General features: G+C 40.5%; 2 protein-coding genes across 3 annotated transcripts in view; one reads left to right on the forward strand and one right to left on the reverse strand.

Moving 5' to 3' along the window:
- Positions 1-15,759, forward strand: part of TRPM5 (transient receptor potential cation channel, subfamily M, member 5) — a 39,308-nt gene extending 23,549 nt beyond the window's left edge. Inside the window, exons 15-24 of the mRNA XM_014959940.1 lie at positions 689-947; positions 2,286-2,404; positions 2,929-3,061; positions 5,555-5,729; positions 8,223-8,391; positions 9,064-9,242; positions 10,539-10,671; positions 12,723-12,795; positions 13,810-13,894; positions 14,848-15,759. Of these exons, the coding sequence (XP_014815426.1) occupies positions 689-947; positions 2,286-2,404; positions 2,929-3,061; positions 5,555-5,729; positions 8,223-8,391; positions 9,064-9,242; positions 10,539-10,671; positions 12,723-12,795; positions 13,810-13,894; positions 14,848-14,948 (1,426 nt within the window). The 3' untranslated portion in view covers positions 14,949-15,759. The remainder of the gene's footprint in view (positions 1-688; positions 948-2,285; positions 2,405-2,928; positions 3,062-5,554; positions 5,730-8,222; positions 8,392-9,063; positions 9,243-10,538; positions 10,672-12,722; positions 12,796-13,809; positions 13,895-14,847) is intronic.
- Positions 15,760-17,277: 1,518 nt separating this feature from the next.
- TSSC4 (tumor suppressing subtransferable candidate 4) lies at positions 17,278-22,037 on the reverse strand. 2 transcript variants are annotated; one of them, XM_014960084.1, is made up of 4 exons: positions 21,948-22,037; positions 21,325-21,447; positions 20,389-20,461; positions 17,278-19,344 (listed from the first exon to the last, which is right to left on the reverse strand). In XM_014960084.1, the coding sequence occupies exon 4, from the start codon at positions 19,254-19,256 to the stop codon at positions 18,216-18,218; it is 1,041 nt and encodes a 346-aa protein (XP_014815570.1). In that variant the 5' UTR covers positions 19,257-19,344; positions 20,389-20,461; positions 21,325-21,447; positions 21,948-22,037; the 3' UTR covers positions 17,278-18,215. The 2 variants fall into 2 exon arrangements, with proteins under 2 accessions (XP_014815570.1, XP_014815569.1); XM_014960083.1 differs by lacking the exon at positions 20,389-20,461.
- Between the last annotated feature and the right edge of the window lie 2,182 nt (positions 22,038-24,219).

The raw sequence follows: 24,219 nt of genomic DNA on the forward strand, positions 1-24,219 counted from the left end.
ATAATTTATAAGGTCAACCTTTTCTTTTTTTTTTTTTTTGCTAAAAGGCTTCTATATTACTTTTTCTGCATTTACCCTAATTTAATCATATAGGACAAGATGCCAGCACTTACAATTGTACAATTGTGTAAAGGACTAAAGTGTTCCTTCAGTAGCTCTCTCAGACAGGATAGCAAGGATAGTCAAGAAATATGTGTAGTATGATCTAGCACTTTTGAGACTGGGCCAGAAAGAGGAATTGTTTAAAGTCACAGCACAAGAACTGCATGCAAACACTGCAAGAGATTTTTAGAGCCAAAATAATTAAGAACTGACTTGCAAACTACATTGGCCATTTGCTTTTCTTTCCTATCATTTAGAATGATGAAGAGCAATTAGCCTACTTCACCCTCTCGCGGTTGTACTGTAAGCAGGAACACAATGAAGTTACAAATCAACACAACAAAACTGAAATGAAAAGAATACGCATTTAAGTCTGATGTAACTCGGTTTCTCAAAACCTCCTTTTTAACTTGAAATATTTCTGCTATGGTAATATGATTGTGAGTTCTGCAGCCTTTGTGCTTACCACCCCAGCCTCTGCCTGTTACTGTCTTACAAAAAACTTTACATAGAATAATACTGAGCCTGTTCCCATAAACTAAATTTAGGAAATTGTAACCAAGCTTATATTCTTTGTGTTTTGCAGGGGAAGTACTAAATTGGAGAAGCAGAACCCTTCTGAAAACATAGCGTGGGCGACATTCATGTTTACTCGGTGGAAAAAATTCTGGAGTGCCCCTGTAACTGTATTTATGGGGAATGTTATAATGTACTTTGCTTTTCTCTTTCTATTTACTTATGTCCTTTTACTGGACTTCAGACCACCTCCACCTGAGGGTCCATCTGCTACAGAAATTATACTTTACTTCTGGGTTTTTACCCTGGTCTTGGAAGAAATCCGACAGGTCAGTAACTTACACCACCTAACCACAGAATCACACAGTTTAGTAACACAGTAAAACTTAAATGATATTTTAAATAGATTTATAATCTGTATAACTGTACAAGCGTGAAGATTTCAAGCATCAGGCGCAGTTTTGCCCAGAAAAGCAATACAGAACTTACGTTATCCAAAACACTCCACTTCTATCTCCCAGAGCAAGCTCTTCCTCCAGCAGTAGCTCCATCTACTTCTCTATGCTGCTCCAGCTGTAGCCAAGTCAAGTGTGCTGCTGAGATTCAGGTGTCCTTTACTTTGCAAAGTATCTCTCTGATTTCAATCCCCACAACTAGGTCCTCTCACCACAAATAATGGAAACTGGGAGTTATATTCTACACCTGGAAACACAGCAAGCAACAAGAGATTCTTCCCCTCTGGGGACTGTTTAAAAAGTCAAGTAAATGAATTCAGATTGCTTGTGCTTTTCCTAAGAAAATTCTCAACTCAAAATATTAGCAAATCTTTTTTTGGTTTGCTTTTCTTAGAAAGAAAAAAAAACAACACAAAAAACCACAAAACCACACCAAACCCAAAAACCAACCCCAAACTTCTCCATTACCCTCCCAAGTTATTGGTTTTGGAATGTCCCCAGCTCAACACCTCAAATAATTTGTGAACAATAGTGCTAGTGTGTTGCCAACTGTGGGTGCGTAAAGCTGTCCTCTTTAGACATGAAAAAGCAGTCATAAATATTGACCCTGGAAGAAGAAATAGGTGTTCATTATTTAAGCAATAGGGACAGTGAAGCGGATCCCAGTGTGTTACAGTTTATTTGAAATTTTGCAGCAAGGACATAACCAGAGAAGAACATGGAAAATAGTTGGGTCAAAGAACGTTTCATTATAAACCTGTAAAACATGAAGAGTGCCAGGCTAAAACCCAATTAAGAAACACAACTCTTTGCCTAGGTAATCAAATGTGTACTCACAGACAATCCCAGTACACAAACGCCGTATCTGTTCACGCTGTTTAGATAGTAATGTCTAGAAATTGAACTTTGCCTGGAAGTTGTCGTATTGTTTAACAGCCCGAATACTGACAGGATCTTAAATCAAGCCTCAAAAATTATTGAGGCTAATATCACAAGAATAAGAAGATTTTTTTTTCCTTTTTCATCCAACTTTTGTGTTTTAAGACAGTAAACTGAGCTTATGTTTTCAAGCTTTTTTTCCCTATTATACTAGGAATTTGGTTTTGCTCTCTACAATGAAAGAGAATTAGGAAACAGATATTATGTGAAAACTCACAATGAAATAGTGAAACTGGAAACAGATGAACACTGATGATTATTTCCCTTTTTCAGAGTTTCTATACAGACGAAGACAAAAATTTAAGGAAAAAATTTAAACTGTATGTGGAGGATAACTGGAATAAATGTGATATGGTGACCATCTTTCTCTTCATAATTGGGGTAACCTGCAGGTATATATCTGTTATATCTGTTCCACGTGATGTGGTCAGCAGTGGTAGCAAGAGCTATGTATGTCAACTGACAGGGCAGTCTCTCATGCACATGACAGGCTCTGACGTTTACTTTTACAAGCTTTGAGACGTTTCTGCATTAAAAGCCACTAAAATTCTGTGGAATCACAGAAGAGATGACTCAGAGATGGTTCAGAGACCACAAAAAGACATACTGGGATATTCAAACAAATGTACAGAAAAGCTCTGCTGCTTTTTTTGTTTTGTTTGTTGATGTATAATACCTTTTTTATAAAAAAAAATAAATCTCATTGAAGCCAAGACAGAGAATACAGTGTCCCTCTGTCTTTTGGCTACTTTTTATCAATGTACAGACATTATGTTACATTCCTCATGCAAGCACAGCCCTGATGTTTTTGCCTTTTCCTAATTAAGCTATGCCCAGAAACTAAGTGTAATGTTTGAGAAAATACTTCTCAGCAGTACTTGCTAAGATCTGACATTTCATTTTCTGTGTTCTGCAGGATGCTGAACTCAACTTTTCAAGCTGGCCGTACAATACTCGCCATTGATTTTATGGTGTTTACACTTAGACTTATACATATTTTTGCCATTCACAAACAACTTGGACCAAAGATCATAATTGTGGAAAAGATGGTAAGTGCGCAGTCTCTCTCAGATCAATTCTTGTGCTTTTGAAAAAATGGAGAGTAGGAAATCTTCTCTTTACAAAGGAAATCAGTTTACGATCTATCTTTATTTTTTTATTTTTAAGGCTTGTCATTTTCCATATAATCCCTTATTTATAATGAGCAGTAGAGGCAGTAAGTTTGAAATAGATCCTTCCAAAGAGCTCTGTAGTGCAATAAATTGGTCCCAGTTTACTAATCCTTGTACTTTACCTAATAATTTATTCTCAGATCTGGCAAATGATGAGTAGAGTGACAGACTTATTGCTATTCTTCCTGCTTCAAAAGCTGTGTGCATTCAGAGCAAAGACCTGGGAGACGACAGGTTATTTACAGAAGGGCAAGGCATTTACTGAATGACTCTGCTCCACTTGGGGAAAAAGATTATGTTATTTGCAATAAATGTGAAAAAAATTTGTGAAAAAGTGCAGTTGCTAGTTTCCCACAGGAATTATTTTTACTTGAACTCTGTAGCTCCAAGTTACAGTGAAAACATTAGTACTTTGTGAGCGTATGTTGGAAGATGTTGATAGAAGATTTTTATTTATTACCACTCTCCTGCAGGAAATGAGACATTAGGACTACAGTTACTGTGCTTGGGTATGCATTGGTATGTTGAAGTAGCTTTTTATTTAGGCATGTTAATCCTCTAGGCCAATTAGTTCATGGTAACTGATTAATAGGAGTTCATCTAATTGTAAATGCTATCACAGAATCTACAAATATTTGATTTGTGACTCACAGCAGAACTCAGTAAAAGCCCTGCAGTTTAAACAAGCCTATACATTGAATAAACATAACTACCAAGCTATTTGGATTTGTCTACAAATGCAGTAACTAAAACTCTAACATGACATTTTCCTGGAGTAGCAAAAGGGTAAATGGCAAATAAATATTTGTTCTTGAACATTATCTAGCTTACAGCATTAGCAAACTTCTATTGTAAGAGAACAAGTCAGATCTACAGCTCCTGACCCCTCCTTGCTGCGTACCAAGCTAAACCGGGGCCTTGAACACATACAGTGATGTGTCTACTATATTGGCATCTGAAGTCATACGAGACAACACACAGATTAAGAAGATGCAAACAAGAGCATGAACAGCAGCCTAGACAAAACCATAAAATGGGACCTTTCAACTTTGCCCCATCCAAGCCAACACAACACCTGAGCTTTGGTAATTCAGTGCCGAACCTTACATCAAATGAAAGAACAGTGAAAGTTACTTCAGTAAATGATACCTTTTTGAACGGTTTGTCAAGTGGTTTCAAGCAAGATCATTTCCCTTACTTAAAGAGAGAAGCAATCCAAAATTGTCTGCTATTGTCTTTCTCCCTTTTAACCTTTGCTACAGAACTGCTGAAACAAGTCCGGTAGCTGCTAAAACGGCATTTCAATGCCAGCACAACGCCCCTTCACAGAGGGGCTGCAGACTGGAAACAAATATTTCCAGATTTGTCACTCCTCTCTCTTAACCATGAAATCATTACAGTCCTGCAGCGCTGATAAATTTTAAATCATCCAGAAAACATAACAGACTGGTGAAAGTCAGAGAGACATCGAATATGCCTTGCCTGGCTTGGATGCTGTGTTTCTTGGTAGAACTCAAAGTAACCTCCCCGAGGTCTGAAATGCCTATCCTTGTGGATAACTGCACAATCCAATAATCTAATTGAAATGAATCTAAAGTCCCTAATGAACTCTGTCAGGTTAGATGAGAAGAGGATGAAGTGTTCCTTTTCCACCAGGGAAAAATTATTACACTCGAAATACATATTAGATTATTATTTTTTTTTAAGTAAGTGTTTTAGGATTCAATTACTTGTGCTTCTGTAGAGAAACACAGTGTTTAAAAGCATGAAGACCTGAAAACAATCCCTCAGATGCATTACTTAGCTTGCAAACCTAAGACAGCAGCTACCTGATCCTTGCAGCCTTCAGTGTCTGCTGTATCAGTGGTTCAGCATTCATCAATGAGCATCTCTGAGCCATCAAATGGCTCTTACCAGGATTCACTGCTGCAGCAGAACTCGTGCACTTCATAGTAAAGCAGTTGGCAGTACTGAGATCTCACAGAAAATCTGTACTTAAAAGGTACAATAAGATTTGCTTAAAGAATAAAATGTGCTTAATTTTTAAATGTTAGATGATAGAGAAGCAAAGTTTTAATTTAAAACATGCCTTTATCTAAATGAGCTATTTAATTTAAAACATGCCTTTATCTTAATGGCTGGCTTCAAGCCAAGAACAATATGATAACAGCAAGGTCAAGAGAGGAGTTCTCTGCATGGAACTGTATCCTATTCCACCTCCTTTAACTAAAATGAGCTTGTAAATAAACAAAATTATTTGAGCCATTCTCATGTAGAAATGTTCAAAATCAAAATTTTCATATACCATTTTTTGACTATGCTATTACAGTCACCTCTCCTCCTTTTCTCCCCTCCCCCTCTCTGTTTTAGATGAAGGATGTTTTCTTCTTTCTATTTTTCTTGAGTGTGTGGCTCATTGCCTACGGTGTGACAACTCAAGCTCTACTTCATCCCGACGACAGCCGAGCAGAATGGATATTCAGGAGGGTGCTTTATCGTCCTTACCTTCAGATATTTGGCCAGATTCCACTGGATGAAATAGACAGTGAGGAAATTTCTTTCCACCTAATTTGGCCATTTTTGAATGCACACTTCTGATTAGAGCATGGAATTCCTTCCCAGTATTGTCTTTTTTTTTATGGGTGTGTGTGTGTGTGTGTTAATCTTTGTCCTGCAAGCCAAAGCTTTCACATTACTACGATACAAATAGTGTATTTGCAAAGAGATAATATGCACTGTGGAATTCCGTTAGAGCATAAGGGTTGGCCCTATTGAGACAAGCTGTCTGAAATGTTCGTACAAGGATTTGCAGTTTTCAAGACTGGCATATCTTCTTCCACTTCAGTCCATTTCCGTTCAGTTTAACCTAAACCCAGATAACCCTGGGTAAACTGAAATAATAGCACCTCCATACATTTTGGCAGGAGTTTAATGTGACAGTACTAAAGCAGTACAGCTCTGCCCATAAGCAAACAATTATGTTTTAGAATAAATATTGCTCCAGAGCATTTATAGACTCTGGAGGCAAAGCTGCCCAAATCAAATAAAGCTAGGAATTGCATATGTGCATATTTCAAACAAAACAACATAAAAATAACCACAAGACACAGAAAGACTTGACAATAAAAGTTCAAAGGCAACATTTCTGATAGGCAAGCAGGTAAAATACAGAATAGGTAATCTCCCAAAGGTGGCTGAAGTGATGCCACAGCATTTAAGCAGAATAACCGTGATTAATGTCAGTGGCAATGTTGAAATAGGATTCAAACTTGAGGTAATATAGATGGAACTGAAAAAAATCTCATCAACAGAAGCAAACCAGTAAGTGTTCTTTCATGTTCACTCTGCTTAATAAGAAAAAGCATCTGTGTTAGAAAAGCCAAAGAAGTCTGCATGAGACAAGAGAGCAGGGGTATGATTCATCTCACTTAACTTTAAATGCCTAAGGTGTAAGTGTGCACAGCACAACCAGTCCCTCTTATTTCCATTAAAGCAATTGGAGAGAAACAAATATTTCTGGAATAGGATTAATCTCATTTGGAAATAGGTCAGATGTACCATTCTCCAGAAATGTGTGTTTCTCTCCAAAGGTGTCTTCACCTGAAGAAATAACTAAATAAACGACAGAGAAAAAAAGAATTAATTACACAGGCAGCTTCCAGAAGGGAGTCATTTGTCCTGGGACTCTGTGGGGCTTATTGTGTTTAACATCTTTATGAAACACGTAGAAAAGGAGATGGGTAATGAGGAGGACAAAATCTGCTGACAAAACTACATTACTGGGTAGTAAAGACTAAAGCTGACACCTTAGAGTTGCAGAGGACTCTCATGAGTGCTAAATCATCAAATGAAATTCAATGTAGATAAATATAAGGTAATGCACTTTGGTGAAAGCAGTCCCAGCTGCGGCAAGCTTTGATATAACTGAACAGTCCAAGAAATATGATTGTGGAGTTATCCATAGCAGTGGGGAAAAGAATTATTAGTGAAAAAACAGGGAACAAAAAAGCAAATATCACTATGCTACGCTACATTTGTGGATTTAATTCATAGCTGGAGATAGAATACAGGGCTAAACCTCTAGTCTGATGCAGTAGAACCATTGTTACTAACCTTGACTGCAAGCTCAGATGTACAAAGTAGTGTACATTTAGAATGAGGAACATCACTCCCAGCTTTTACTTAGTTTTCTTCTCTAAGGTGCCCACCAGCATGAGGACTGCAAAGACACAAGTATGTGGGGGAACACAACTGCTAAATACTCAAAGGTGGTTTGAGTTTTGGAACTCAAAACTAGTCTAAAAATTGATACAGCCTTTTCAATACAATCCCCCTTTGCTGAACCTTACTAAAAAGCCAGCTGTGGCAGCCACCTTGCTACTGAACGGGCGGCGAAATTCTGGAGATCTGCATCGTTCTAGGGTTGCAAACCTCTTGCACATTAAAGCAATGTTCTTCACATACACAACACAATCATATTTTCACAAAATTAAAGACTTTGGATATTAGTTCACATAAATGATCTTTCAACTGCAAGAATTAGCTCAGTAGTTGAAGAAGTCAAAGAACTGACCTTGTAGGGTTAAGAGAGTCTCATATTTACAGTCCTGCTAGTAGTCAACAAGGGTAGTCCAAAAATACTACCACAATATTGGGTTTAAGCTTTTAACGACTGTAAAATATTTAGAACAAAATTATGCTGCTTATATACAGCCAAGATTTAATCTCACTTTAGTAATCACTGTCATTGTCCTCTATTTGTGTCTTAACTGTAAGGGTACTAAATATATGCTTCCACCCATGTCACCAGTTCTTAAAAAAATACAGGTTTAGAGATATTAATTCAGTTTTTATTTGCATTGAAATAGCTATGAAATGCATTACTTCAAACCTCAGGAACAATTGGTCATTCTTGCCATTCTTTGTTGAAAGTCAGAGATTTTGCTCACCAAAATGCAAAGCTTTTGTCTCCACTGTAAGAAATACATGTGGCAGTAGGATTTGTCAAAACTATTCTTTTATTTCTCTTTCTTTGCAGCATCTCGAATGTATCCCAGGAACTGTACATTTAATCCACTGCAGATTCTGCAGGAGAACGCCCCATCTTGTCCTAACAGCTATGCCAACTGGCTTGTCATACTTCTGTTGGTCATCTTCCTGCTAGTCACAAATGTTCTCCTTATGAATCTCCTGATTGCTATGTTCAGGTAAGAGCGATTTTAAAGCATCAAGACAGAGGCTGCAAAGGTTTAACTAAATGCCCACATTCCCTACATTGCTGTTGGCTATTCATTTTGGCATACACTAGTAATTTTCCTAATGAATACTATTTGGGGATTTATAGGTAGACTTCTGAGATAATATAGTTCTTAAGTTCTCATCATCATTATTCTAGTCACATTAAAGACAAGAAGAAAAGAAGCCTGTTTTACTGCTAAAAATTCCATTAAACATGCATAGAAGGGTCTGGATCCCTGGCTGTGCTGCAGTACAAATCTGCAGGTGCAAAGCAGCCGTAAATTTGGCAGGCTTAACAGTGGATAATCTGCATGTAGGGGAAATGCTTGATGTCAACACAGCTAATAATGATTCATTTGGTTGAAGAACTGACGTGGCATGCTTGCTGATCTTGCCTAAGTGAAGTGAAATTACCCTTCTTTAAAAAAAAACCAACACCCTAATGTATTTTTTAACATTTGAAGATTGCAATTATTTTAATATCTAAGAATTTGCACAAACTTCAGATCAAATTAACCCTACTTGCTGAGCTTGCCGTTCCCTTTCTAAAGCAAATTAGGGACTAAATTTCGTAATAACAAGCATTACCTTGTTGCGGTAAAAAGAGTTATAATACTTTTTTTTTTTCCCTCCAATTACAGTTACACTTTTCAAGTTGTTCAGGGCAATGCGGACATCTACTGGAAAATTCAGCGCTACAACCTGATTGTTGAATATCATGGCCGACCTGCCCTAGCACCACCATTTATCATTATTAACCACATAACTCTGGTTCTCAGAAGAATCTTCAACAAAATGGAACATAAAAATGAACATCTGGGTGAGTTGTTAGCAAACATCTTGCAACTGGAGACCTTTACGCTCTCCTAGGACACGCTGCATAGGCAAAACAGAAGAGCAATTAAGATTTCCTTAAGCCAAGAGTCACAATTTATTTTTAACAAAGAGTGCCAGGAGAGTACTAATGAAAAATTAAGTCTTATAATGTATCCTCTGCTATAAACAGTTTCCCACTATGCATTTCTTTATGCACCACACTTACTACAACAAAGGTGTCAATGTAAAACTGGTTAAAAGGATTTGATTTCTGAAGAGATAAGGATGGACACGTTTAGTGAATAGTTATTTCACTGGCTTCTGAATTCTAGTAATTATTAAGTACAGACAATCCTAAAAACACACACCAAATCTAAAAATCTACTAGGATCAGTGGCATTTCCCAATACAGGGACTCAGAGAGAGAGTGAGCATGCTTAGAGAAATAATGGTCTCTTAAAAGTTATAATTAAAAAGGCAGATGAAGTTCAGCTAATTACAGAAGGCATTTGGGGGCTTTTTATAGTGATGGCAAACTTGGCCCATCTAGTTTAATAGTGTCTGATAATAAGCCTATTTACTTCTCACGCGCAAGCAGATAATGGGCTTTGGAGCAGAACTGATGTCAGACTCAACCAATTCAGAGCCCTTTGACTAAGCTCCCTTTCAGATACGCTACTCCTGAAGTTTCTTCAAAACCTAATAAAATTCTTTTTTCCCCTAATAAAGCAAGTACCTGACTGCTCAGGTTATAGAGTTAGTAGTGTCTGGGGCATGCAGTAAGTGTGCTCTTTTGCCAATCTTTAGGAAGATATAAAACTAGCATGTTACTTTCAAAATATGTCTGAAATTGAGGTCTGTTGTTGGCTGGGACACTTGACAACAGTAACAGGCTTCATACTTCAAGGCGGTGAGATTTATGCACAGTTTGTCCTTCCTATTTGTAACTGTTCTAATAAAGAAGCTTAGATGATAAAGCTCTGCTCATTAAATAATTTGGGACTAAAATATGTCAGAAGTCCAGTAAGCTTGTAAATAAGCCTAAATGGAACCACAGAAATTGGTCCATGCTGTTCTTCAGAAAACTCAGGAGTTATATCCAACCACAAAAAGATCTGTTGCCCTCCATCTCAAGAAAAAAAAAAACAAGCAGGAAATACTTATGTTACACTGCATTTTCATAACATGACACTCCTGCAATGGCAAGACTTCATTTTCCTTTAGCATAGCAGCCTTCCATTACTAGTATAAGAGAATAGAGAGTGAAATATTATTCTTAATTTATATTTTTTTCCTACAGAAAGAGATCTTCCAGTTGGCCTAGATCAAAAAATCATAACGTGGGAGCTGGTGCAAAAAGAGAATTATCTTGTAAACCTTGAACAACAAAGGAAAGAAACCGATGAAGAAAGACTGAAGGCCACATCTAATAAGTATGTTATTCTGACTCACAATTAGTGTTCCTTGCAAGTCTTCATCTTTGAATGAAATAAACATTCAGGTGCTTGTAAAGTTTATATGATGAATCCAACTAGAATGCAGTTACAAAATATGCAGTCCATTAAAAACCGTGAGAGGCCAGCAGCACTACTACATCAGAAGAGTTTTTGGCACTCTTGAAGCACGTCCAATTAAGCTCTAGCTCCAACTGTAGGCTCCAGCCAAATCTGCAGTCAAACTCAATGAAAATCATATTAATGAGGAAACGGTGGAACAAGAGTTCCTTTGCTATACTGTAGTGCATGTACTTCCACCTCCTTTTGAATGGCTTAGGCTTTTGAATGGAAGTTTAAGATATCTTGAATTAATCCCAGCCCACAGATGCGGAAGAACAACTATTTATGACCTTATGGCATGAGACTACAATTTTCCACAAGAAATTAATGATATTGGCTCTGAAATTGTATTTAATTAACTGAGTCTCCATTTAAATACTTCTCTAAAATATCTTCCCACTAGGAGCATCACTTAAATTGGTCGAATAATCTAAAGAAAGAGGTACATTATTATTCAGAGGTTTACACTGAATGAGTAAATGTTTATTTTGTGTCTTTATGTGAGACACAAAGAAGTTATGTGCAGGGAAAACACAAACATCTAAGGCACTACAGAAAGCCAGACAGCAAAGCCTTCTTTAAAGAAGCTTTTAACACCTGTTTCAGCTATTTTCTCTTACGATAAAACTGACTTCAAATAGAGGCACAATGGGTGTGAAAGTTATCATAATAAGATCTTGTGCTGTCTGTGTTCTTTCTGTGCTGTCTTTCCAAACAAACCTTGGTCTGTCTAACTCACAGATTAGCTGGAGCCCAGAACAGCGTACTTGAGTAGGTTTCTGGAAAATACTCTTCTCCCTCTGATCTACACAGACTCTTAATTCATCATAATTTAGAATCATTATGTTGGTTTAAAGTTTATTCTCACAAGCAGATCACTGACAAACCCCAGGAGATCAAGCAATAAAAATGTGTGCAATTTCTTCCAAACAAAGGGCACAATTATATTCGTTCTATCTTTAAAGCTAGAAAGCTTTTTCAGATGGTACATTGTAGACAAAGTTACTGCTTGGAGGGGAAAAGTAAGAATCAGACCGGCTTCACAGGATTTCAGGTGTAGCAGAGCCACAAGGAGACTGGAAAAAGGTGCAGATGAACACCACTAAACCAGTGGCTTTTCATCTTCGCTCTTAGGTGGCAGCAGTGTGTATTTGAAAGGTTATGAAACCTTCAGAAAGTGATTCTTTGAACTTTGCATTGACCCAATCCCAAAATGCATTAGACCCATCCAGCAGCAGCTTTTCCACATAGACCTGAATGGAACGTAACCTGCCAGAGGGAAACTTTGAAATGGTAGTTAGGACAAGGGAGAGAGGGATTTGAGGAGCCTGTGGGGAATCAGATGCTAAGGTTAAGGAACTGATGGGAAGAGAGGGATACAGAAAGCATGTGGATAATACAATGATTTGGAGGCACTATATGGAAGTCCTCTACACAATCCCTTTGGACTGCATGGGAAGAGGGATTTAAATGTCAAGCCATTTCCAAAAAACGAAACCTTGTATGAATTTTAAATGGTTCATCTCCCTCGTGTTGATGGTAAATGTGGCCTCTGCTGTCACACCAGGATGAGTTTACATTTGGTACAGGTGGGATTAAGTGGTTGGAGAGGCAGAGCTGGCCCTAAGTCTCCTTTCTGCTGTCCTGGATTTCCACATCAGCTGGGCCCAAGTGGTCCCAGCCAGAAGCTGAACGGCTGCTGTGATCTCTGTGTTTATGAGTGAGAGTGTTCCAGAAATGCCGCTCTGTTCAACAAATACTTGCAGGAACACCTCAAAATGACAAAATTTTTAAGGGCATCTGGGATGTCTCAGCAGCACAGTTACCAGTGAGGGGTCATGGCTCTAGTAAGTTACACGGGGTTTATGTTTTAGGATTTACTTTGAGGCTTCCCTTTTTTGCTCAGCGTGTCTGCTTTGTTTCCACAGGGTAGATAATTTGTCTAAATATTTTAGTGGATTGAAAGAACAAGAAAAGCGGTTTAAAGCTATGGAAGCCCAGGTAAGTAATATTTTTATGGGCATTTGTATCAGCTTTAGGGTTTCATCACGTGTCTCTCATTTAGTGGTGGTTTGGCAGACCCTATTTAGGGATAAAGGGAAGGAGAAACTGATCTGTGTTATGATTTCGCTATAGTTACTGTTTTTTCTCTGGTGATACACATATGTAAAGAAACATTTCTGACCTCTAGTAGAAAGGAGAATAGAGCATTTCTTGCTCTCTTTGCTAGGCTACTTGAGAAGTGTTTTTTTCCTTCATTACGGGTGCTTCTGGAAGGAAATGCTTCATCTTCCCCACTCCATTCTTCTTCTTTGCCCAACCTTTTCTTTCTTTAAAACCGGCTACTTTGAAAATACCCGTATTCTTTTGACCTGAGCCAGACTAATCTTCTTGGACATCAGTTTTTCTAATTTTCTTAGATATCAGATACCAGCGTCTCAAAGGGAAGTGTCTAACATACAAATGTGAAACATCAATAATAGAAGGAAACCCTATCTTGAGCTTTTGATTATAAACCCTTGAAATATAAACAAACATTTCTTAAACAATCTGAAAATACGCAGCATTACCATGGGCTACGTAGCACAACTGCTATTGTTTTCTTTGTCCCTAGAACTCTCCAGTGTAATTTTGGCTTCGCTGAAAGTTCCTTATCTTAATACTCCCATCAGAGCTTCCCTCCCTTTCTTATCCATTTTATGGCTTCCTGAAAAGTCATGAAAAAAATGAACAATGTTGACACCAAATACAGGTCCACAGGAACACACAAGAAATGCTTTAATAAGATTGTGCCAGTTTGTGATAATGCAATATACTCACAAAAAAAAGGGAAGGTATTTAATACAAATCTTACGCTAAGACAGTTCAACTATGTCTTAAAAATAAAATTAAATTAAAAAGAGGTATCTGTGACACTGCTGCAGTCTGCTGCCTAGATTATCTTTCCTGTAAATTTAAGAATGGATAAAGTACTACAAAAATTAGCTGATGTAGAAATCTCTACCTATTTTGCAGATTTGCTACTGTACAGCTGTTATCTCCTCAATGGCAGAGCTTTTAACCAACCTCTTGTGCAACCAACCAGCTCCAAACTATACATGTAAGTATTGAAAACAATCATGGAAAAGCTAATTAATAGAGCTGAAAAATTTAGTTAAAAAAATGCAAGGAAAAAAAAAAAAAAGATTGGAAAGAACCACCTAATGATGTGCAAAGGAATATACATAGAGGTAACGGGAATATAAACAAGGAAGAGAATATTCATATTTCAGAATGAAAAAATTACCTTTTCAGAAAGGGACTATCACTTAGTGTGAGTTAGAATGATCCCACCCAACTTTGAGCGTGTAAATAAGCATCTATTTGCCACAGGGTTTCTTGAGAGGATTGTATCTTGGAGGCTCATTGAGTCAATGAGATAGTACTACCAAAGTATTACCAAAAGCATTTAACATGGATAACAATAGTCTTGGGGAAAAAAAAAAGAAAAAGACAAAGAAAAGAAGAGCAAGCCTCCTACTTTGTTCTAATCAACTCAGCTCATCTGCCTTCAGAGCTGCAACTGTTTCTGTCCCCTGTGGCCCAGGGGTAGCTAATATACAAAAATCTCTCCAAAAACATAAACCGAACACTAATACACGATATGGTAAAAAGAAGTAGCTGGAAACTCAGAAAAGTCATGACATGACAAGATCTCACATTACTCAGACTCGAACTAAGCTCAAACTTAATTCTGTTAGAAACTTATAAAACACCAATGTAAATTCCTTCATTATCAACATTCCAGTAAGAAAACCCCTCATGTAGCATAGCCATTTTAATGCTTTAAACTGCATAAACTTTAACTGCATAAATATCAGAAACTTAAATAGCTGAAAAATAAAGAAAAAACCTGTTTTTATCATTTACTGAGCTAATGCAAAGTAATAGAATCCACAGTATCTTTTTATCATGGATTATTTTCAACATTTTAAAGTTTCTTAAGCAATTACTATTATGTGCCCCTTGTCTTAAGGCTTTTAAACAAGCACATGGCTTTTACAATCCTATTAGGTGTGATGAATGCCAACACAGAAGTGCCTTTGCCAGAAAGAAGTGAAAGAGAAGAGCGTGCAGATCAGTCCGAGACTGACATCACATACATCGATAATTAAATTTTACTTATTTTGTCCTACTGAACTACTGTAGAAGTAAAATAATAATCTCATTAAGGCCTAAGGCCCAGCTTGCAGTGTCTTTATGCCAAGCACTGTCAATGTTTGACACTACTGAGGATTTCTTATTCTTCCTCCTTCAATTACTTGGGCTTTCTTCCCTCCTGCTCCTATAATGCTTGGTTCTTTCTCCAAAACTCCATTCCACAAATCACATTAAAAAACTTTCTTCTCCAGGATGACTCCACCACCTTACTTCCTAAATACAATCTGCCTTCTGTTCTCCAGATACCATACCCTCAATCCAACGTCACCATTGCTCATTTACACATTTCTCTGTTCAAGGGAGTCTCCCTTTTGAAGGGTGATCATTTATGCACTAAAAACCAAGCCACTTCCTTGGCAAAGAAAGCAAGCTCCTACCTCTAAGTTGCTTAGAAAGGAAATCAAGCAATAGCTTCCACAGGAAAGGGCCTGGAATACTGAACTATTACAACCCTGGAGTTCTTACAATCCTCATACTGCACTCACCGTCTTCTCTTCCCATGCTGGCTTCTGCGAGGTATTCTTTGCCGGTGTTCCTGACTGAGGGCTCCTCACTCATTCCCAGAAGCTGGAATCTCGCTGCGCGGTCCTCAAAGGTGGGGTGGCTTGCAGTCGCTTTCCAAACACAAATGGGATGGCCCTCCCGCAGTCGGATCCCCAAGCCTCTGCTGCTCCTGTTTTTATTGTAATGCCAGCCCGTAGCTGCTGTCAGCTTGCTGCTGCTATTAAAGGAGACTCTGCCTTTGTGTACCATGGACCACTGCATCTACACCTAAGCGGTTTCCTGATTTCATTTTACTCTTCTCTCTCAAAGGTCAAGGGGAAAAAAAAATAAAAAATTAGAGACTTTAAAGCAAGAATGTGTAGCAAAAATTTTCCTACAAACTAGGAATTTGGACTGTGTGATTTTTTTTCATTACTTAAACCGGCGTGTACGATTTTAGCATACAAAATTTGGCTGGCTTTATTAGAAATTTCTATGAAAAGATACACCAATAAAATGAATATTACTACCATCCTTTAAGGGGAAATTTCTTTACGGCATCAGAAGGGGGAAGTAGTGGGTTGTGGTCTTTCTTAGATAAGCTTCAACTGAACTTAATTTCCTCATACACGTAACACTGCTTCTATGCAACATAAGTGTAGGTTGCACAAAAGCTTTCTGTTATTAGAGGCTGACAAAAAAATAAATCTGAGATCTGATAAAAATACCTTTCTGACAAGAGTCGTTTATTCATAGATACTCGACTTGTTATGATGTCTTCATAAAATAGGCATCTGTCCAGTTTATTCAGCTGTGCTGCAGACCTCAGCAATCCCATTTGGAATTTTGGTACTGTCTTACCGGTTCTGCACCCTAGGCAAGCAGAAGTTATAAAACCAGTAAGTTTGTATTAAGCTACATTTTCTGCTAGGAAATAATGCATATCTTACAACCAGCAAGCACTGATCTGGCAGCAACTTCCATTCTGAAACAGCTACTATTTCAATTGTGTCCAGCACATTAACTATCTGCTGGAAACCAAAACCTATCTATGTGGAAATGTTGTCATGTTCCATTCACATGCACTGGAAAAACTGAAGTATTTAGCAGTGACCCATTAATTACTGCAAATCATTAAACCATACACTCATGAGAAAATACATTCTGCTTTTAAAATTAAAAGGTGGATTTCAAAAGATGGAGCAATATTACTCATTTTACATTGTTTCCTGTTTCTGCTGCCAAATGACTCATCGGTTCAAACACAAAGACCCACATGATTTGGGCCTATCAGTCCATTATCATAAGATGCCAATACCCCCCGCAGAGAAAGTAACCTCCTCAAATATCCTTCAGAGTCTGAGCAAACACAGTCTAGCAAGAAAGATCACAAACTCTAAAGAAGTAATCTTTCACTACATGGTTATAAATACTAACATTGGGGTTGGCTATTTAGAACACTGGAAAAAAAAGTCAGTCCAAACTAACGTGAACTAATTTGAGTTTCAAATCATATAGCCTTTCAAAGAATTTAGTATTTCAACCTTATTTATAAAATTTATTAGCATTCTGTGTGGAAAAACTACTATAGTTGACATTCATTACAATGTAATTCATTGTATGAGTTGATTCTATATATTGCAAGATTGAAAATGTTAGAAATGTGTTAACCTCATAATAGGGCAAGCTTAGAGTAACATCCCACAAGACTTTTGAGACAATTCTCAAATCAATTAAACTGAGCATTTGTTAAAACTCCTATAGCTGCATTAATCAGCATGGGTCAAAGAGATGAAGAAATCAAGCTGCAACTAAAAGTTTATTGAATCCCAAAGAACATAAAAATATCCAGTTCTGGTACAAATTCCTCATTCCCACCGAATTCATACACGGAATCAATGTGGAAGCAGTGCCATCTGGAACGGACATACAAATCACATCATAACATACCAGTAAGAGGAAAAGCTGCTGCCCAACTTAAAAGAGACTTGCAAATTGTGATCTAGAGTCAACATGGGAAGACTTTGCTGAAGCCATCCTGAGCGCGTCGTCACCAGGATGCACCCAGAGTTGTACCTCTCTGGAGGAAACATTGTGTTTAAAAATCTCTCTCATGTAACACTCAATAAGGTAAATATTAAGCCAAACTTAGTATTTGGGCTCTCCAAACTCATGATTGGCTTCCATTGTGCTTTCACTCTCAACAGTAATGAGGAGGTGTTAAAGAAGAAAAAGGTTTCCTTGCTGGGACAGGGTCAGGAGAAATCACATCTAGTGGAAGACTAGGTTTTATTTTCATTGTTTAAAATTCTCTACACAGTGAGCTCATCATCTTTGTTCCAGGATTTGACAACAGCTCTAAATTTGGGGGTTAGTAAGAAGCCTTGCATCTTTTTAGCTAACATATCTTTTTCTTTGGTGCTCAGGGCTACTTCAAACTTCAGAGCAAGCCCCAGGGAGCTGCTCAAGCAAACAAAGCACACTGTATTCTCTCCTAGTAGGGTGCAACTATCCTGTGCCCACAGACTTCTCACAGACCAAAAGCATGGAGAGTATTTTAGGTAGCTTAATTTCTAACAATATAAAATGTTCTTGCTGGCTACAATGCAAACCGTTAGACAAAAAGCTATCACGTGGTTTCCAGACCAGAAAAAAATAAGTCAGAGAAAAACAAACAAACAAACATATATATCCAAAGACAACACAAGTCCTTGGATGTCGCAAGTGTGCTCCACTCTTCAGGACTCTTCTCCATCCCCTTCATCATCTACTTTAGGTCGGAAATTTTTCCTATTCTTCTTCTTACTGCAATGGAATCCAACTGTTTCAACTGATGGCTCTTCACCTGCACCACTAAACCTGGCACTAACCTTGCCTTCTGTACTCAGGTCCCCCGCCATCGTGCATTCCTCCTCCTCTGTTGCCTTTCCACTTCCACTATTTAAGTGCCCCAGCTCTACCTTATCCTCCTCCTTTAAGTCATCAGTCATCTTAAGAGACTTTCCTTTCAGATCTGTTTTCACATGTTTCTTATCACCCTCCCCTGTTGATGTTTTCTTTTCCAGTCCATCAACACCCCTTTTCATTGGTTTGGTGAAGACAATCCTTCCAGTTCCACAGCTGGAAGGGTTCTGGTTGAAGTATGGGGTGTAGCTATCTTGGGTAGCTGAGCTTTGTTCCTCCCCTCTTTTCTTCAAACCCTCTAGAAATTCCATGGCCACTGCCCTGTTAGTCTTGTCAGTCGACTCTGAAACTCCCTCTAGGCTGTATTTGGTCCAGCGCTCTGGGTGTGCCACATAGTCAGGCACTGCAGGAGAGGTTTTGGGAGCCTGCACTGGTTTGGCTTGCTTTCCCAGGCTTTCTAGAACCATGTTACTTGAAACCGTGGCTGGAGGCAGTGGGCGCTTAAACCTCCCATCAACAACATTATCTTCAGGCATTGAGGGCACAGACAACTTGGCCGCCTCTTCCAGGCAATCAAAGATGCTCTGGCTACGGAGAGAGAATGTAGAACTCATGCCCCTCAGGTGGAACGGCTGGACAGGAGATCTGTGACTGCTGTTTGAAGAGTCGGGGGTCTCCCCTGATCTGTAATCCCTGTCATCTACAGACGGCTCCTCAGGAGATATTGTGTCAACTTCCGCTTCATCCGCTAACCCCAAATCATCGGAATCAGAATCGCTGAGCGACACTGTGTCTGAGGGCAAAACTCCTTCATAGTCTGTGCCACCACCAGCCACTATCCCCAGAAAGGGTTCACCTCCATCCTGATCTCCCATCTTCAAGCTATCGCTCCACTGAGGTCTTTGATGTAGGCCCAGGAACAGCTGCAAATACGGTTTCCCAAATGCCCAGCAAATTTAGTGCCTAGAATACAAAGGAGCATAAAAATTCAACTGTGCAATGACAATCAAGTATGAGATTATCATTCTGTGCTGTGCAAAATAATTATTACTGCAATATCACAGGCAGCTGTACTTCAGAGATTCCTAAGCAATTTTGCTTGAAATAAAAAGATTATTTAGGGAGTGAAAGCACATTAAAATTAAAGATTTATACGAGACTCAATACAAGAATATGAAGTAATTAAAAATAGCATTGCACAACAAATTTCATTAAAGGCTATGGCAGGTGCAATTACTAAAAATTGAGCAAATCTGAATACCCCATAACTGTCTTGCACACATTCCAAGAGAAGGCAATCACCTTTCCAATCTACACCCTGCATCTATCATATGTCCAGAAAACCACACCCTAATCTCTCACACTTTCCTTTGGCCATTATGATCCTTTACTGCAGTAGCTACTTTATCTCCTGTCCCAAAAATCATCACATTCTGCATATTATAAAGGACACTATCACTGACAGAGGTCAGTGGCAGAGAAGCCACAAAAACATCAGGGCTGCAGCTTCAGGATTGCTTTAAAGTAGCATGAAGTACAAGCTCAACTCCTTCCTTGGCTCTAAGCTCTCATGTCATTAGTAGGTTCCTGGAATCACAAAACAGGCCAGGTCAAGAAATCAATCCCACTGGATTAAGAAAACTAATTGCACATGCCATGCTTGTGTATGGAAACAAGGTGGGGGTGCAACCAAGGGTCTGGAAGAGCTGGCCCTTCAGTCAGTAAAAGACAGTGTGATCTGAGACCTGAATTCCAGTGGCTGGAATACCCGATTCACTCTGCCACCTGCTTGAAGGGAACCTTGCAGAACTGAGGCAGCTGATGAACATGCTACTGCTTGCCAGGAATCAGAGACCGAGCTGGAAAACACGCGCCTAAGTTCAGCTCACAAAATCGTGAACTATAAAAACAGTTCTAATATATTATTAGAATAAGCTCAACTACCTAATTATAGGTTCTTTCTGAAATGATGCAGTAAACAGACATGGAAAGTCTGTAGTCACTCACTTTCTCTTGAGACTGAGTCAGCTTCCCCTCCTGAGGGTCAGTTAAAGCCACCAAAGATCTCAGCACTTCCACCCTAGAAAACAAACATTTCCATCAAGATACTGGAAATGTAGTTTTGAAATGAGTTTTAAAAATAATTCCTTCCCCCTGAATCATCCAAAACTGCAGATCAGAGTTCTAAATCTGACACAAACTCATGCTAGTATAAAAGTCTGAAGATATTCCTGGATTTTTGGCAAAAGAACAACGTGCAGCCTAATAAGGCAGGCACCACTATATTTACTCAGTCTCCACATTCACACCACCAACCTTATTCTGTAGAACAGAAAAGAGCATTTGGAAAAATAAAACTGTATCTTTTATGTGCAGTACACCATTACTAAATGAACAGTATTAAATGCAGCTAAGAAAGTATAAAAATGATAGTTACACATTGCAAGTATTAAATGCTGTAAAAAAGTGACCATGGATACCAGAGTTGTGTTTTCAGAGAAAGGTCATATTCACAGTTAGGGCCAGGTTTTCATGAAGCATTAAAACATAGAAAAACTTCTGAAGAATTCAACAGACTGACTGCTGTGTTCCACGTAAAGTCATTTAACAAAAATGATCTGACGACTGCTTTTGAAAACATTGCACTCAGTGTAACCTTAATTAATTAATGGAGAATAATAATCTGAAAATCATACATCCTTCTGCTTAGTTTTATAACACATGAAAGTAATGACTACAACCCAAAAGAGACACTAAAACACATAACTGACTACTTAAACTGCTGTTTTCAGATGGCAGTGTAAGCATCCATCACAGGCTGTGAATCAGGGTGTCTCTTGCCTGAGGGCAGTTACATAGAAAGTGAACAATTTGCTACTGAAGAGATGTTTTAGCCTTAGAAGCCAAACATGCTGACCCTTACAGCACACCAGACAGACTCACAGGTTTGTTATGGTGACATGATCACAACACAACTGGGATAGGATGGTGTCTCTCTGGAAGGGAAGGCCCTCATTGGACTCTTCCATCCTGGTCTTACTCAGGCTCCGTGTGTCCTCCTGCAGTCTGTGAGGAAAAACAGAGACCCCAGTCACTCCAAACCACAGCCAAGACCCCACTCTGGTCGCAGAGACAGCAGTGCAAGCAAGCCTGCTGGCAATCACCTACCAGCCCTAGCACAGGATGGTGCCCACAGAGCCCGACAGGCCAAGGAAGAGGGCGGCAGCCTCCGGCCCCAGCTCACACCTCCAGTGGCCACCCCACCCCGGAGAGGGGGCAACAACAGAGCCCAGGGCCTTGCCCAACATAATGAGTGCAACCCCCAGCCTCAGCCGCTCTGCCTGCCCGCCCGCCCAGGGCCCGACTCCCTTCCCCGGGCCGCGACCCTGTTGGATATAACCTCCCTACTCGCCTCGCAGGCCTCCGCACCCCCGAGGGCTGCCGGCCCCCTCCAGCCCCCACGCCCTTCTGCTCATAACACCGGGGCGCCCCTCCCGCCCAGCGCCCCGCCACCTCCGGACAGACAGCAGGAACAGCGGGGAAGGAAGGGGTGAAGCGCCCCGTACCCCGACACGGCACAGGCCCGACGCCTTCTCACAGCGGCCGTCCGCCTTTCCCGCCTCTCCCCGCCGCTGACGGCCTCGGCGCGGGGTCCGCTGGGACACCGAGTCCCTACCAGCCGCCACGGGGCTGTGGGGCGCGGCGGCGAAACTACAGCTCCCTGCAGGCAAAGCGGTGCGGAGGGCGTGGGAAGGGGCGGAAGCCGACCCTCCCATTCCGCCTCTCACCTTTTTGTCCTGGGAGTTGTAGTCCTCCGCCTTTCCCTCGGCGGGGGACATTTTGATAGCCATGGAGCGGGGCCGCGGCGGCGGAGGGACTACAGCTCCCGGGGTGCACCGTGCCGGCCGCCATTTTGCAGCCAGTGAGGAGGCGGGGAGGCCTCGCCGTGGCGTGGCTGAGGCAGGGCGGCGGGGTCTCGGGCTGCCCGGCGCCGAGAGGGGGGCGGCGTGGCGGTCGCCGCCTTACAGAGCCTGGGAAATAAACATGCCAGAGTTTTTTTTTCCTCATAAGAAAAGCAGGGTTTAGTCACAATGAAACCTCAGGCGGAAGTGTCTGGGGTTTTGTTTTGTTCTTTTTTTTTTATTTTTTTAAATTTGTATGTATTTGTTTTCTAACCAGAAAACCCCAAGTCACTTGGGGCGTAAAACCATGATCCGTTCAAAAAAACAAAAAATAAAAATTTTCCATTTTCTCTCCCAGGCAAACATTCTTTGTGTGCGTGTTGAGAAGTGGAATTCTATCTGAAACTCTTTTATTAGTCTTGGCCAAAGATGCCTTTTTTTTTTTTCCTGCTTTCAACAAAAAGTTTTAAATTTTCGGAGTAAATATATTTCCCAGGCGGCTTCAATATTTAGCTTGTTTACCCTGTGTTAAGGAAAAAAGAAGAGGTAGGGCCCAACAGTTTGCGGGGCGCATCTCCACCCTTTCCTCAGGTGTGGCCCTGGGTCTTCATCATTAAATTAAATTAAGTTAAATTACTGCTTGCAAAGAGCCTGAGCCTCTAAAGGTCCCACCTTCACCTCACCCCTCTCTGAGGGGCTTGCTGTAGGCCTTGAGTGTAAGCAAAGCTCACCTATGCCATGTTTTGCAATGGAAGAAGGAAATAGCCCCACTTTATCCATGTCAGTGGTGCTTTGATTTCCCCCTGTGGCATCCTGGCCCCGCTGTGACACGGGTGGCTTTGCCCATGGGTGTGCTGGAGGGGAGGCCGCTGAGGAGGCGAGGCCTCTCTGAGTCGCACCTTAACACAGACTGCAGCCACTTCATTCGCATTGTCAGTTTTCAAATCCATCCTTTTGCCTGCTGGAGTGTTGCTAACGAGGGTAATTTATGAGGCGAGGGCTGGGTTTGGAATACATTTGGCAGCGATGACGAGGCTAGCGCAAAATGTCTTCTGTCGGGCTGGAGTCGTGCTGTAGTTGTAAAACAACAGCTCTAGAGGTGGTTCCCTGTTTGGTGATCCTGTTTTTTTTTAACATATACACATATGGTAGCACAGCCCCAGGCATTCAAAGGGGTTCCCGGCTGGAGGAAGAGAGGAAAACAGGAGTCCCTTAGTAAGCGAGTGGGAAGGGACAGGAGGAGTGTAGTAAACAGGGAAAGGGAGCCAAGAGTAACCCACAGGTGAAGGCTGCCAGTGCCATGTCACACTGTCGAGGGTGCCGGGGACACAGCTGGTGTGAGCCTCTGGGGCTACTAAGAAGAAGGCAAGGAGTAGCAGGGCAGTAGCAGGGCAGTAGCGTGCCCTGTTTCTGTAAGGCTGGAGGCAAGCAGGGTACGTACGCCATGGACCACTGCAAATGATGGCGGTCTTTTGTTTTGAATAGTGGTTTTAATGGGTCAGAGGGGCAGAAGAGGGCTATGCCACCTCCACCATCTCCATCACCTGCGGATGTGGGTGCCTTCAGAGGCAAGCCCCACTCCTCCATTTCCACAGGTTTTCAGTTTTTGCCTGGATGCTGTGTATCTTCATGACCAAGGTCACCTTCAGAAGCTGACTGTACCCTTTTCCTCCTTCCTGTCTTTTTGCAGAAGATTTAGTGTCGCACACTGCAGATGAGCTGCTTTTTCTCTGGTGGCTGAGGACAAGACAGCTTGCAGCGGTGGATATGCTGGTGTGTTGGGATTTTCGCTATTGCTTGGCGACAGCTGAAATAAAAATAATGAGTCAGACTCTGAAGATGAACAGATGGTAAAGCGTTTTCCCCTCGCCGGCATGAACTAAGGTGGCTTGCAGAGGGGTGGGGGGCTGGAAGGAGGATCTGAGCTGCAGCGTGG

This window comes from Calidris pugnax, unplaced genomic scaffold (genome assembly GCF_001431845.1).
Source record: "Calidris pugnax isolate Ruff unplaced genomic scaffold, ASM143184v1 scaffold435, whole genome shotgun sequence".
NCBI classification, from domain to species: domain Eukaryota; kingdom Metazoa; phylum Chordata; class Aves; order Charadriiformes; family Scolopacidae; genus Calidris; species Calidris pugnax.

What these genes read in the sequence shown, in the direction of transcription:
- TSSC4 (XM_014960083.1), bottom strand. Translation starts at nt 19,256, where the DNA reads ATGGGAGATCAGGATGGAGGTGAACCCTTTCTGGGGATAGTGGCTGGT.